The 13235-nt window shown below is 36.6% G+C and overlaps 2 protein-coding genes across 2 annotated transcripts in view; both read right to left on the bottom strand.

Moving 5' to 3' along the window:
• The window catches only part of LOC134822390 (potassium channel subfamily K member 16-like), a 66038-nt gene extending 59653 nt beyond the window's left edge, over nt 1-6385 (bottom strand). The window contains exons 1-2 of the mRNA XM_063833421.1: nt 6276-6385; nt 5991-6083 (exon numbers count right to left, since the gene is read on the bottom strand). Of these exons, the coding sequence (XP_063689491.1) occupies nt 5991-6083; nt 6276-6371 (189 nt within the window). The 5' untranslated portion in view covers nt 6372-6385. The remainder of the gene's footprint in view (nt 1-5990; nt 6084-6275) is intronic.
• Nucleotides 6386-7895: 1510 nt separating this feature from the next.
• LOC134822389 (uncharacterized) overlaps nt 7896-13235 on the bottom strand; it is a 61502-nt gene continuing 56162 nt past the window's right edge. The window contains exons 2-4 of the mRNA XM_063833416.1: nt 9027-9093; nt 8704-8821; nt 7896-8511 (exon numbers count right to left, since the gene is read on the bottom strand). Of these exons, the coding sequence (XP_063689486.1) occupies nt 8367-8511; nt 8704-8821; nt 9027-9078 (315 nt within the window). The 5' untranslated portion in view covers nt 9079-9093 and the 3' untranslated portion in view covers nt 7896-8366. The remainder of the gene's footprint in view (nt 8512-8703; nt 8822-9026; nt 9094-13235) is intronic.

Here is a 13235-nt window from a genome sequence, read left to right as displayed (position 1 = left end):
TGCTAGTACAGTAAAAAATAAAAAGAATTGCGATAAAGCATCTAGCGGTCACAGCATTTTTTAAATTGTTCAGTCACGCTTATCTACGCAATTCCATGCTCGATGCACGTGCTAACATAATACTGGAATTTCTACCGCCTTGATAGTATATAAACATTATTATGTGTTAATATTTGATTCAAAATAAACAGGATTGGATAAATACCAAAGTTGACCAATATTATGTAGATTGATGATTTTTTTATTGTAAACTAATCTCATTTGCATACTTAATGACGTTAATGTGAACGATCCATCATAAAACTTGATATTGTTGGAATGTTTTATGATAATTATAATATCAAATATAAATGTATGTTACATCCTATTTTATTTTTAAGTAATATCCTATTAATTGAGGCTCATACCACCCCATCGTGGGTTTACTGCTTACCAGTGATGCATTTATACCATCCACTGATCTAAAGTTGGATGACAAACATTTAAACTGTGGCGCAGTTCGTTAGTCTGCCTGCTTGTGAAATGCCTCGCATTTACATTTTACAGGGTGCCGGGTTCGATTCCCGTCTGGGCCGCTAGCCATGTGGTAAGCGTCGCTGACGCTCTGCTAAGGGTTCCGTTGGACCTATGCTGTATGCAGCCCCCCCGGTCTACTCAGCCGAATGCTCGAGAAATCGTGATTCGTGTGTGAGGGTTAAATGAGAAGCTGTACATGATCAATACAGCGAAGCTTCGGGCGAAGAAAGTGTGGTATAACACCTTAACCGTCGCTGGCCTTAGTACTTGATCCTTCGGTTTCCTGTAAGTGTAAGTGCCGGTTACAGCGTAACTATGTAGCCATGGTTGTCCGAAGACCGAAGTAAAGCATAAGGGTGGTCATTTCAGTTGATGGCCCTGCTGCAGCGCAGCTAAAACAGCAAGTAAGTAAGTAATATGCTCGACACAAGTGTCCGCTAAAATCATACATCGGAATTTTGGAATTTTTCAATGAATTTTTAACTGATTAATTATGAGTTATTGTCCATAATTATGCTTTTTAGTTTATAATGTATGCAAAAAAGTTAAGATCGAACATTAAACTCATCGTTAAAGCTTTATATTATTTGTTTGTATTTTTGTTGTATCGCTTACATTCACATCATCAAATCAGTCGGCGTATCACTTTGTGAAGACACGTGACACAAACTAACCAATCAGACTACAGTATCTACCAGCCCTAAATGTCAAACAATGCGGAACCGCCTCAATAAACGTGAGGGACGTGAACAACAGTTCATTTGCCAGGTCTATATCTTTAAACATTGAATAAAGTTACGAATTTTATCATTGTAATTTAGTACCTGACTTTATATTTATTATAAGTAGACTGGTTAATTTATATTATATAGACTGTTTTTGTAGCACAAAGGATGTTGCTAGCCATTAATCTAGCGGCTAAATCTATGATTTACTGTTCTTTGAATTTTAACCAAAAACTCAATATTTGAACGGATCAAGTATGATTACTAACAGTAAGAGGTACAATGAACTTGTTTATGCAGGAATCAGCAGAGAGGGGAGGGGATGTTAGCTACGGTACACTTGCTTCACTCGTAAGTGTTAATGTATTGAGAGGGAGTCAAGTGTTGCTGCGCCACAAAGAAAAATGAATATTTAAAAAGCAGTCTCTCAAATGTGATGAGAGACTGGTGCAAACAAAAAAGTATTGAAATATTTAAATTTGAAATCGTAAATATTTCGAATTTTTCAGTTTTCACCCCCTCTGCATGCAAAGTTTTTTTGAGGAATAGTATGCGTCATTCATAACTACTCAAATGTTTAATATAAATAAAATCAACTTGAACCGAAATGAAGAATTATTCAAGATTAAATTTTAGCTTAGGATTGAAATAAATTCCAACAAAGCACGTGGTTCGAATGCCTTCCTCGGCTCTTTTAAGAATATAATTTTTACTGAGTGAAAAATGCATTATGTTTTTCCTATTCATCAGAAAAGCAGCAGCAAAAAATTTAAAAATTTTAAAAAATTACCAGCATATATTGCGGACAGGTAACAGGTCCAATAATGAAAAACATATTCGTCATCTAATTGTTATTGATAGTGTTGCATTACTTCTAAATAATTAAAAATACCAGAGTTGACGTCACGTATTTTAAACATAGCTTTTGACCAACTTCAACTTTCTGCTAAGAAAGCTATAAATCAATATTTTATATTAATGTTGTCTACTATTTTATCTGGCAGGAAGAGAGTAAATCTAATGTTAAATCAGTTCTCCTGAAGTACCATAAGGATTTATTTTAGTGCCGAAGCTATTTGCCATTTTCTTCAATGACATCCTAATCGGCCCAATAAATACTGATGATCCTAATATTTGGATAACAAAAAGATCTTGTAAAGACTATTTCATTTTCAGGATAATATTAATCGCCTAATCAACAACTGGGATGTTCAAAATAAGACGAAATCTCAACTTGAAGTAAGGAGTTATCTATATCTGGTAAGAAATTAAATATAGAGATTTTAACGCGGTCCCTTAACCTTTTATCAAAGTATTTCTATTTTCCGGACGGAAAATCCTACTAGCACTACACTAACAATGACAAATACCAAAGAGAAGGCAGTTACAGAAAAAAAGATTCAATAAAGTATAAGTTGGATAGGCAACGAATATTAATTAGAAGTTGGGTATCGCCAGAAGAACTACTCCACTAAATGAAGTAGTTTGTTGTACTTGTATGTAAAGTAGATTAACATGTAATATGTAACCAAATTAAGAGCCAATCTGAAAAAACATTCCAAACATAAAGGCTTGCAACAACTATAGTGTGTCATGCATAAATACGATGCGTTTCACTTTAACTTTAAGAAAACGTGCATTTATCAAAATAGTGAGACAAAAAATAACTTTACATGCAGAAGTGACGACAGGTTGATATTTTACCACCTATAGTAAAAGGTTTGATCTCTTAAGGATCTAATTTATCCCACAAAACAACACTATGCATATTTTGCAAAAGAGATGCGAGCTGTCCATTACTCTTCAAGAAACAACTGTTCTAATGTTATATTATATAAATAGTGCCTTTTACTTTTACAGAGTTCTGAGTTAAGTATAACAATGAGTTTATAATATTTCTTGGTTTTTGTTGACAAAGCAAAAGTGGGATCTCACTTTGAAGCTTTGTAAGTTTCCGCACTTGCACGTGTTTTGGTCAAGCCGACCTTTAGAACAGTACAAAAAAGACACCTTAATTTAGTTCTAAAGAACCGTTGTATCTAGCATCAACTTTATTTTTAATTAATTACATTTAGTAAATATCATGTTCAATACATGTTCTGTTTTCAATTAAAAAAGGCCATCAAGGACCGCTATCAAAAAGAAAAGCGACACGTTGTCATGTCATAATCCCAGTTTTTCCATTTCAACAGAAATTTGTAAACTTTACGGCGCAGGTCTAGGTGATTATACTTTTTTTGATGGAATATCTGAAACGTGAAATGGATGATAACTGCGCAGATTCCAAAACTAAACGTTACCTTTTCATATGGACAGATGGAAAGATCAGTCGCTTCTTCTCTCTCAATTGACCCATTCTGATCCTCCAACTGAAAGTCGACATTCCATTGCGGGTTTTCATCATTCTTCTGATGAGTTTTAGAGTTCGAAACGTTAACGCCAAGCGCAGCAAAAACTGGTTCGTTGGTGCTTTGGAGAAGCTGCAACATTTAAAGTCAACATGACAATCATAATAGCTCAGTTGAGCTTGCAATAATTGAGCAATTGCAGTACCAAATCGTCATCTCATACACGGTAAATGATCAGAAATGAGTGCCATCTTATACAGAAACCGTTTAGTATGCAAAAACAGCTTGATCTTTAAAATTTGTGCGTACTGGTCGTCTGGCAGTGCCATTGTCACTGGAAGTTGCGGTATCCTGTACGTATCCGTTGCGCATGTAAATGACTTGAAATGTCATGCCACTGCATGTACCGAAACTGTTGGAGTGCCTTTGAATGTACCTAATTGGTGTATCTACTGTCTACAATGTACGGTGTACAATTGTGGTTCAATGACTAACCGTTAGATGAAATGCCGAACGAAAATTCGGTCGTGTTTGTTAACCGCGGCCTTATCAACTGTACCCCAGACCCGTCCTACCTGCCACCAAACTTTTTTGTCCTTTTCTATGCACTATGGTAACTGCTAAGTTCGGTTTGGCACATGATATGGCGATCCGGTCGCGGGTCGGAGGAGCTTCTTTTATAATATTATATATATTATATGTACAACAAATGTAATTGTATATCAATGTAACCGGAAGGCTTCGCTGATTTTTTTTTTTATCTAGACACTTATTTTACTTCGGTGTATTCCAACAGCCACAATGTTACACAAGTGCAACCAGCCAATTACAGGAAGCCGAAGGATCTTTTTGGCCAGTGACGGTTAAGGTAGTGTGTACCATACTTTCTTCGTCCGAGACTTTGCTGCAATGTGCAGCTCCTCATTTAACCCTCACACCCGATTTCTCGAGTATTCGGCTGAGTAGACCGGGGGGCTGCATAGACCTCTCATGATCCTTAGCTGAACGTCGACGACGCTCACCCCACGACCAGGCAGTCAGTGGGTTTCGAACTCGCAACCTAACGATTGTAAGACAGGCGTTCTAACCAACTGCGCTACCTGGCCGAAATAATATTGATAAACTTAAATATTTCAAACGAAATGTATCCTGAAGTGCGGTGTCAAAAATAACGGTTAGATTTGAAACTGTAGGACTGACAGTATCAACAATCAAAATATTACCACGTATTACGTGCCCCACTTCCACACCTTTACCTGGCATTTGGCAATATTTAAAACACAGAACATAACACTATAAAAACAGGGTAATATAACAGGGTATAATAATAACGGTATTAAGAATTTACCTCAGGTTTAAGTCTGCAAGTGATATCCTCTCTAGACAGGGTCTCCAAACTGTCCCAGCTGTCTCTAAAAACCTCTCGTTTGGGCTGTTCTCCACTCGGTCCCGTGATTCCTGGATCTGTAGGTACTACAAATCTATTACCCTGGACGCCCTCACTGGCAGTAGCATGGTCGTTGTTAATTTTGTAGTAATCAGGTCTGGGACTTGTAAAACATGCTGCTCTGATTTCATCAGGGTGAAAAGTTTCATTCGCTGAGCATGCCCCATTGCTGGCTACAGAGATTGGTCTCATCAGGAAATGCATTCCAGCCATCCTTTTCTGTCCCTTGTCCCGTAACTTGGGTGTTACCCCCAATCTTACGTTTTAGTCAAGAATCACGTACAACATGAACTACAAACAATAAAAGAAGACACTAAAACCACAAAGTTTCCGATTGTCTGACTTGTATGAATAACCACTGCACATATTACTGGCATCTAAATCTAATTACTATCCTCGTTTAGCTGCAATATGTGCAATATATACCTCGTAGACTTAGAGGACAGCGGATCATGGCTATAATGATAAATTGCTTAATGTGTGACACATCATTAGCTATTAATTCGTGGGTTTTAAATTTTAATCTTGGTCGGTTAGATATTTATAGGCCATACAAGATCCAAAGTAAGCCAATAACTGGAAAACATGGGAATTTCATGTAGTAGTAGTGCGGAATAATCAATTTGACCGTACCGGGATAGAAATAAAGTTTGAACTTTTGAGCTTAAAAGAAACTTTTCGGAGCGATTTAAAGGTACCTACTACCTAATGACATAATATCGCTTAAAAGTTGAAGTTGAACTTGGAGTTGGACTATTAATAATCGTGCCTGAACCCTAAAACGGCCAGAAATTATATTTTCTGATTTAGTCCCTCAAGTTTGTCGCTTAGAAATAGGTTTTCTTAGCAACCACCCCTAGTTTTAGTTTTAGTTTCCAATATCCAATTTTATTTAAAACATTAATATTGGTCTTCATTACAATGAATTTTACAAATCTCAACTTAAATACTCACACTGATAGTACTACGTCTACAACTTCGGAAGCTATTCCTTATTTCATGATCAGAACTAAGTTCTGTCTCAGTCTTATTAACACCATAGCTTATCTGAAAATATCAACGTTCAGGTAAGAAACAGCTTCACTGAAGCGGTATAAATAGATTAATTTAAAGTAAAAAAGATTGGAGAAGAGATCAAGATTAAGAATGGCTTGATAGGCTAACACATAGTACCTACTTTTCAATTAAGTGTGATAATCATAACAACCGCTCATTGCTCAATAATCAAAAGAAACAAACCCGTTTTTTAACTTCTTCTTGGACAGGTTTTAAAATCCAGCGTTTGGTCCATGCCAAGAGTACCAGCTTTAGTTCCCCTCGGATAGATAGGTACATGTAGGTAGGATTCTTTTACTGTAGACACGATAATTGATATTTGATATGATGTTATAATGTATATTAACTGAAAGTCATGTATAAAAGTAACATTTTGGGTCGAAAATCGAACCGCTTACCACAGTGAAATAAAGAATATTCATGCTACTATACATGAGCCTCACTTTAAGATATGACCAACAAATATTAAATTAATTAATTGTTATAATACATAATAAGGACATTATTTTTTATGAAATACTTTTCAAACTTAACAGAGTACAGCAATTGTAACGTACAAAATTGAAATGTACAACCTCAAACCGAAAAAGCAACAAATACAATGGCGCTAAAATGCTAATTTTTGAATAGCATTTTCATATTTGCATGTGGACATGCTTATATTAATATATTTAAAATTTTTGGCCATTCTTATGTCCCAGGATACGCCAAATTAATTAATTGATTATTACTAATCAGATTCAGATGTATCTGCGCTTTATAATTAAAAATTACTCTGCCATGTCTCGTGGCATACCTGCAATGTTAATTTATCACACAACTCGATTTGAGCGGCCGCGAGGCTACAGTTACCTGTTACACTTACTAAACTCCTGCAATATGCAGTATTAATAACGATACCATTACCTGCAAGTGCACCAATCGAACTACAGAAGCGGTTAACCACAAAAGCTACATAAGTATAAAATTGTACCCCAAATAACTAACTACTTTATAATAATTAGCTCAAATAACGCTACAATATAACAAAAAAAGATCACATTTATCTGAGGACCACACTTTGCACAATCTGCTTCTGATATGAGCCAGGCTACGGTTATCGCGGTGACAAATTCATACTCATAGAACATAGAATAAGTGTGTGCGTAGTGGACAAGGGTATTGTGGATGCAAGTGGGCACGTCAAAATGATTAAATTTAGATCAGTTTATATATAAAACAAAAATTACTTATTGATATTCTGACATTCTGTATTCATCATCTGTGATGCACCGGCACGCACGGAAATAACTGCTAAGGTTGTATACTGACTGATAATTTTTACCGATTGTTAATTGCGGCGTCATTATCAATCGGAAAGAAGCCGATTCTCAGTCGCAAAGGTGAGACCCCAGCTTATAATTGTAATTATATATGTAGTTCTACGTACCACAATACTGACTACCACGAATTAAAGTAGATAATTTGGAGTCTCACACGTACCGTTACAGCTGTCCACTATCTATGACTTTAAATATTCTCATAGATTAGAGCAAAGAAGTAACACAGTACAGCCACGGCCTCGCTCAGTTATTCCTCAATATAAAGTATATATATTTCCTGGGCTATGTAAATTGTAAATCAGAGAACATGGTATTAGTGCCAGAGAGGAAGAGGGAGGGAGGGACTAGAACGTGAATGTGGGGGATAATCTACTTGACTACGTTACCAGCATTCAGCAACGGCTCAAATAGGCTGATCTTCAAAATTATTAATTTTCAAAACAATTTTATCTTTTGATGATTCTAAAGAAAACTACACATATTTCATTGAATAATAGTATATGGTAAGGTTGCAAAGTTTAATACAACATATCGAACAAATCAAAACAGGACAAGCCTATCTGATTATCATTATCATGAAAAATGGTATTATCTAGAAAAGTTTAATTAAATATAAACTAGAACCAATAGACAGATTTAATTTGTTGTAAGTTTACTCATGACCATACCTTGAAAACACCACGACAATTTAACATCATATAACAGTTAACGCCATATATAAGAAAAAACCTATATACGATATTTAAAAACCAAAACACTTTGAAATCGCAAATTCTCGCTATGACAAAAATATACTAATCTCATCTTAACACTTATAAGATTACGCCTGAAGAATGTCTAGTTAGTTAGATAACGTAAGAAGTTCAATCTAAGGTTTACAAGGTCCCATTTCTTGTCCCTGAATGAAATTCATCCCACACAGGATGCTGAAGACCTCTTGATTCTATCCAAATTAAGTTCTGGGCATAACATCTACTCCTTGCTGGGTTCGTTCTTGCAGGTTTCCACACAGGGGAATACAGAAGGAGATTAAGCAGGAAATAAGCGCACTTTCGTCAATACCAGCTTTCTTTGCTACCTTTTGTCTAACTAAGAACCTGGAGAGAAAGTTTTGTTATTTCTTTCAATCAAATAGTGTATTTTCATTCAAGTAACCCCATGGATGAGGCAAAAACATAAATTGTTAATCAGAAATATGATGATTTTGATTAAACATCAAAAAAATCGAAAACAATGAAATTGAAAAGCAGTAAAGTAGCTAATCTAAAAGTAAATGTGTGGAAACTAACCTGAAGTAACCGTATACAATTGGAACGACACCAAGAATACCGTAGATTATGCAATCCTCTCCGACAGATTCAGCAACTTTACCGAATGTCCAGCAAGGGACGAAGTAGGTGATCAAGCCTGAAGGATTTTATAGGTTAATGAATAGAAATTTATCAATAATCATTGATTTAGCGAATAATAAAAACAATCGCTCTTGTATGCCAGTTAGTAAAATGAAATGCTATCATAGGTATGAATACGAAATCATTGATAGGACATTTTTCCCTTTATTTTTAAACTAGTTCGATGATAGGAATTTAGGAATACAAATATTTGAACTTACATGCGCCGATATCATCGAAACAGCCCCAGAGTGGTGATTTCCATTCGCCCATTTTGATTTGTTAGCTATAAAAATAGTTGGTTAGCTATGAAAATAGTTGGTTAAATATTAAAATATTCGATTAGATATTAAAGCAAATAAGCAAATGAACTAGAGCAGCTTACGAATATGTTTTTATGTGAATCTGTTGACAAAACATCCTATTGTGAATACAAACTTCGATTTCAAACTGTTAAAGAGGAATAATAATTTTTAAGTAATTAAAAAACGATTAGATTATAAAAGCCCCGACCCCAATCTGAACTCTGACCAAAGTGGAAGAAAATAGACAAAGCAAGGCAGCAGTAAAGGGTGAGCACACCTGGAATTCAACCTAGGAAGTGAAACTTTAGATATAGGTACTCTAATAGGCAATGATCTGCAAATCTATCATTCTTTAAGTGCCACGTCAGGTAGCAAGATCAGGATTGTAGATCCAACATTCGATTATTCAATAAACAAACGGGACTGATCTACAGAAGGAAATAACGAAAGGTACCCTGATAACTGAATAGGAAATCCGCCAACATAAATGATAAACGGATAGGAAATCCGCTAATTTGGTTTGAAGAACTTAGGCGTCCGACTGTGGAACATGATTTTAACACGTCAGATTTGTCTGTAAACTGTAAATGAACTACGAAGTGTGTGATTTCCAAAGTATCCACATGATACGATACATACATTGGACGAAACAAATCAAGGGTAGGTTTAAATAGACACGATACTATTAACTATTACTCGATAGAGCCTAGAAAAAGAAAACAACGTTTCGTTTGTTAAATGCCAAAACTGCAATCGAGCTTCGAGTCACATACGACTTATAAGCATTACAACAGCGTCAGAAGCAAGCATCCTTGGAGAGTCAATAGAAATCAGCCAACATGTTTTGCATCTAGCGAGTTGCATGGCAAGCAAATTGTTCGTTTAATGAGAATTGGCGATGTTTTTAAAGTGATCAATCGGAGCAGGCTGCTGCTTCTTCCAAACTCACCGCACACTCAATGGCTGCACAAGAAGACACTTTCGAGATGTTCCCTTGTAGGAACATGCCTAGACACGTGTTCCTACACGTGTCTAGACAGTTCCACTGGAATTCTACACAGAAAAACACAAAACCAAAAAAAAGCCGTCTGTTAATTTCGAGCAAAGTGAAGAGTAAAAACAGAAAGAGCCCCCACTATTACCATGGCTACTAGTACAGCTATGTCTCACCACAGCTCCACTCTCTTTGTGCTCCACAGGTGGCTTGTCTACTATTACTAACGAGCTTTAACATGAGATTATGAATACTAAACAAGACGCCAAATCTAGACTGGATAGAACTAGGGTAAAACTAAACACCAGGTGGGCCCGTACAGCTTGCAAAATATGAAACATTCATGTACAGTACATGACTGAGTCACTCATGTTTCTCATTCACTTTTGGTGTAAGATATAGAGATAAGCGGGAAAATTCTTGCCACTGTCAAGAATCAGGAGGTACACGATTAACAGAATATTCAGAAGACAGAATATTCAGTTGGAGGATACAGGACAGTAAATAACTGGTTGTGAGTAACTGGTTGTGATAACACAACCAGATTATGCAGCTGATTCCCTAGATTCAGTTCACATCTGCAACTTGATATTGATCTGGTCTGTCCAGACCCGATCAGCTGGATTATTTTCAGATCAGCTGTTTGGAAAACACCAGGCGCTACAGACTGTTCGCCTTAAAGTTTCATTTTAGCTGTTATAATAAACTGGTAAACTTTTTAAAGTATTCACACTAGATCAACTACTGCCACATAACAACAACTACTAAAAATATAAAAAACAACTCCTAAACTACAACAACTACATCTGCAAAACCTGAAAAGAGATATATAACCAGTGCCCTACACGCTAGACACGGAGACTCTAACTAATGACGCCATGTTTTGCCAGCACACACAATTTAAACCTGCGTGTGTGTACACGCAGTGTGTAAATACCACGTGTTCAATGAGGTCACGTGTTCAATGTGGTCTATGTAGGGTTGTTAACTCCTCCCGTACAACAAACCCTTTTTGTTCGGAACCACCACATACAATTGAAGCTCTGGTTAATTACCATCATTACCACAATTAGTCGTGAGAATAGTCGTGAGTGTTAGCAACCGATGGACCTTAAACAGGTTTAAGTTTAAACTAATGGTCTGGATATTTATAAAAGTTTCTATCGTTGATGCAAGCTCAATGTATGATCTAGTTACTCCATAGTAAAAATAGAAGATCAACTTAGCGATGCTCAGTAATCTTTATGCGGTAATAGAATTACTCCCGGGACATGAATTTTCAATTGAAAGTTGAAAGTTCGCTAAAATAGTAAGATCTTTAATCTTTATCCAGAAGTTTCTATCACGCCCTTTCCTTGAGATAAAGAAAACTGAGCAGTGGTCAGAAACCTGATGAAACAGAAATTAGATGCACACGAGTCAGCGGGAGTGAGTTGATGTTTTGATGAAACCTAGCAAGTTTATAGTATATATGTTATAAACTTGCCAGTATGTACTATACTAAACGTGAGGCAAATTAAGACCAATCTTTGTACCAGTTCCAACAGTGGCTAAACTGGCTGAACATGGCGAGGTGATGAGCTCCACTACTTGTTGACAGCAGATGAGGGCACTAAAGAAGAGGCTGATACGAGAAATGGTGATGATTTAATCAATTATTGGAAGAGCAGTGCCGGTAATATCCGGATAGGATGTTCCGACACCAGTATCTAATTCGTGGAATTGAGACAGGGGTGTACACCCCTGAAGTGAGATAAAGGCGCTGAATGCCAATACGCAGGTTATATAATCCGAATTTACAAGATTAATCAATCTGTTGACTGATATCTGAGCCAGCTCAAGTTACTGAAATACGATTCAAATGACATCAGATAAACTACTACCTTTAATGGTAAACGAAGAAAAGCATACCAGCTGTAAAAGGAAGTTAATGCCGAACGAAAAGATTATACAATAAAAAGCGCTGTTTTTGCTACTACTAATGGTTTATCCGATACATCATGCGTTTGTTACTAATACCCAACACCTCAGTAGTAGGTGTAAGGTGTAAGGTGAGTAACTTAAGAACATGCGAAATATCGGAGGAGTGAGGTAGGATTAAAAAGTCTTGTGAGTCGCGGAACGGTTATAAGTTAGGCGAAGCGATGGTAAAATAAGGTGAAGTTTTGAAGTTGGAGACCAATTATAAATACTGGTCTTAATTGATGAGTGTTAAATGTTAATTGGGTGCCTGATCGCCCTTAACGAACACAATTAAACTATCACATGGACTGAAATCAATATGAGTAGGTCTAGTTAGAATAATATCTGATCAGCAGACTCCCGATCGTAGAGACGTGCCATACCTCTGCTACAAATTAAGTTACATAATTGGACAAAAATTAGAATAACAGGGACACGGAGCCGGTGCCCGGTAACTCAGCGGTAACTCAGCAGGAATGCCAGGCATGTTAGGAATGAAAACGGGAGAGAAGAATTCTAGAATTACATCGGGAGCGTTTATAAATTGTGTAGCTCTTTAGAGTACTAACACGAAATGCAAACAGGCTGTGGATTTCCGGTATTTCGGAGTCTAATTGAGTTGAAGCTTTGTGTTTGGAAGGAAACACTGCCCCCCACATTCTACTGAGTGTAGGGAGGTAGTGTCACCACTTGGGAAAAGTCTTTTTCAAGTGGAAATATTCTTGGTCAAGTGAGGTAGTTTGTGGGTTTGAGCTTCGTACGTTACCGAATACCTGGACTGTAGTGAGAGTGTTAGTCTGCATAGTTACACTGTCACAGCTTCATAAGTTCATACTTCACATGTATCGTAGATGTCCACATCAGACTATTCATTAATATTAAGCAGGACTACTAAATATTAATTTTATAACACTCGAATTAACTTATTAGATAGCGTAAGGCGTGGAGATAAGAACACTTGTAAGTGGCTGTGAACTGATGGAATTAATTAGGCTGAGTAGGCTGACTTACTTCTTACAAGATACATAAAATCATTCGACCTGGCGTTTTTGATGCAAAACGAGGATGAAGAATTGGTGCAAATAATGATTGCCACGAACACAAAGCAAATTTGCATGTTAAATGTGCCACGTGTCTCTCAGGTAGTGCCACGTGACAATATCACGTGA

The sequence above is a fragment of the Bolinopsis microptera genome, chromosome 10 (genome assembly GCF_026151205.1).
Source record: "Bolinopsis microptera isolate Bmic1 chromosome 10, MBARI_Bmic_1.0, whole genome shotgun sequence".
Classification (NCBI taxonomy): Eukaryota; Metazoa; Ctenophora; class Tentaculata; order Lobata; family Bolinopsidae; genus Bolinopsis; species Bolinopsis microptera.
Note: the sequence above shows the minus strand (reverse complement) of the source record. Positions and strands in the feature narration are given on the sequence as shown.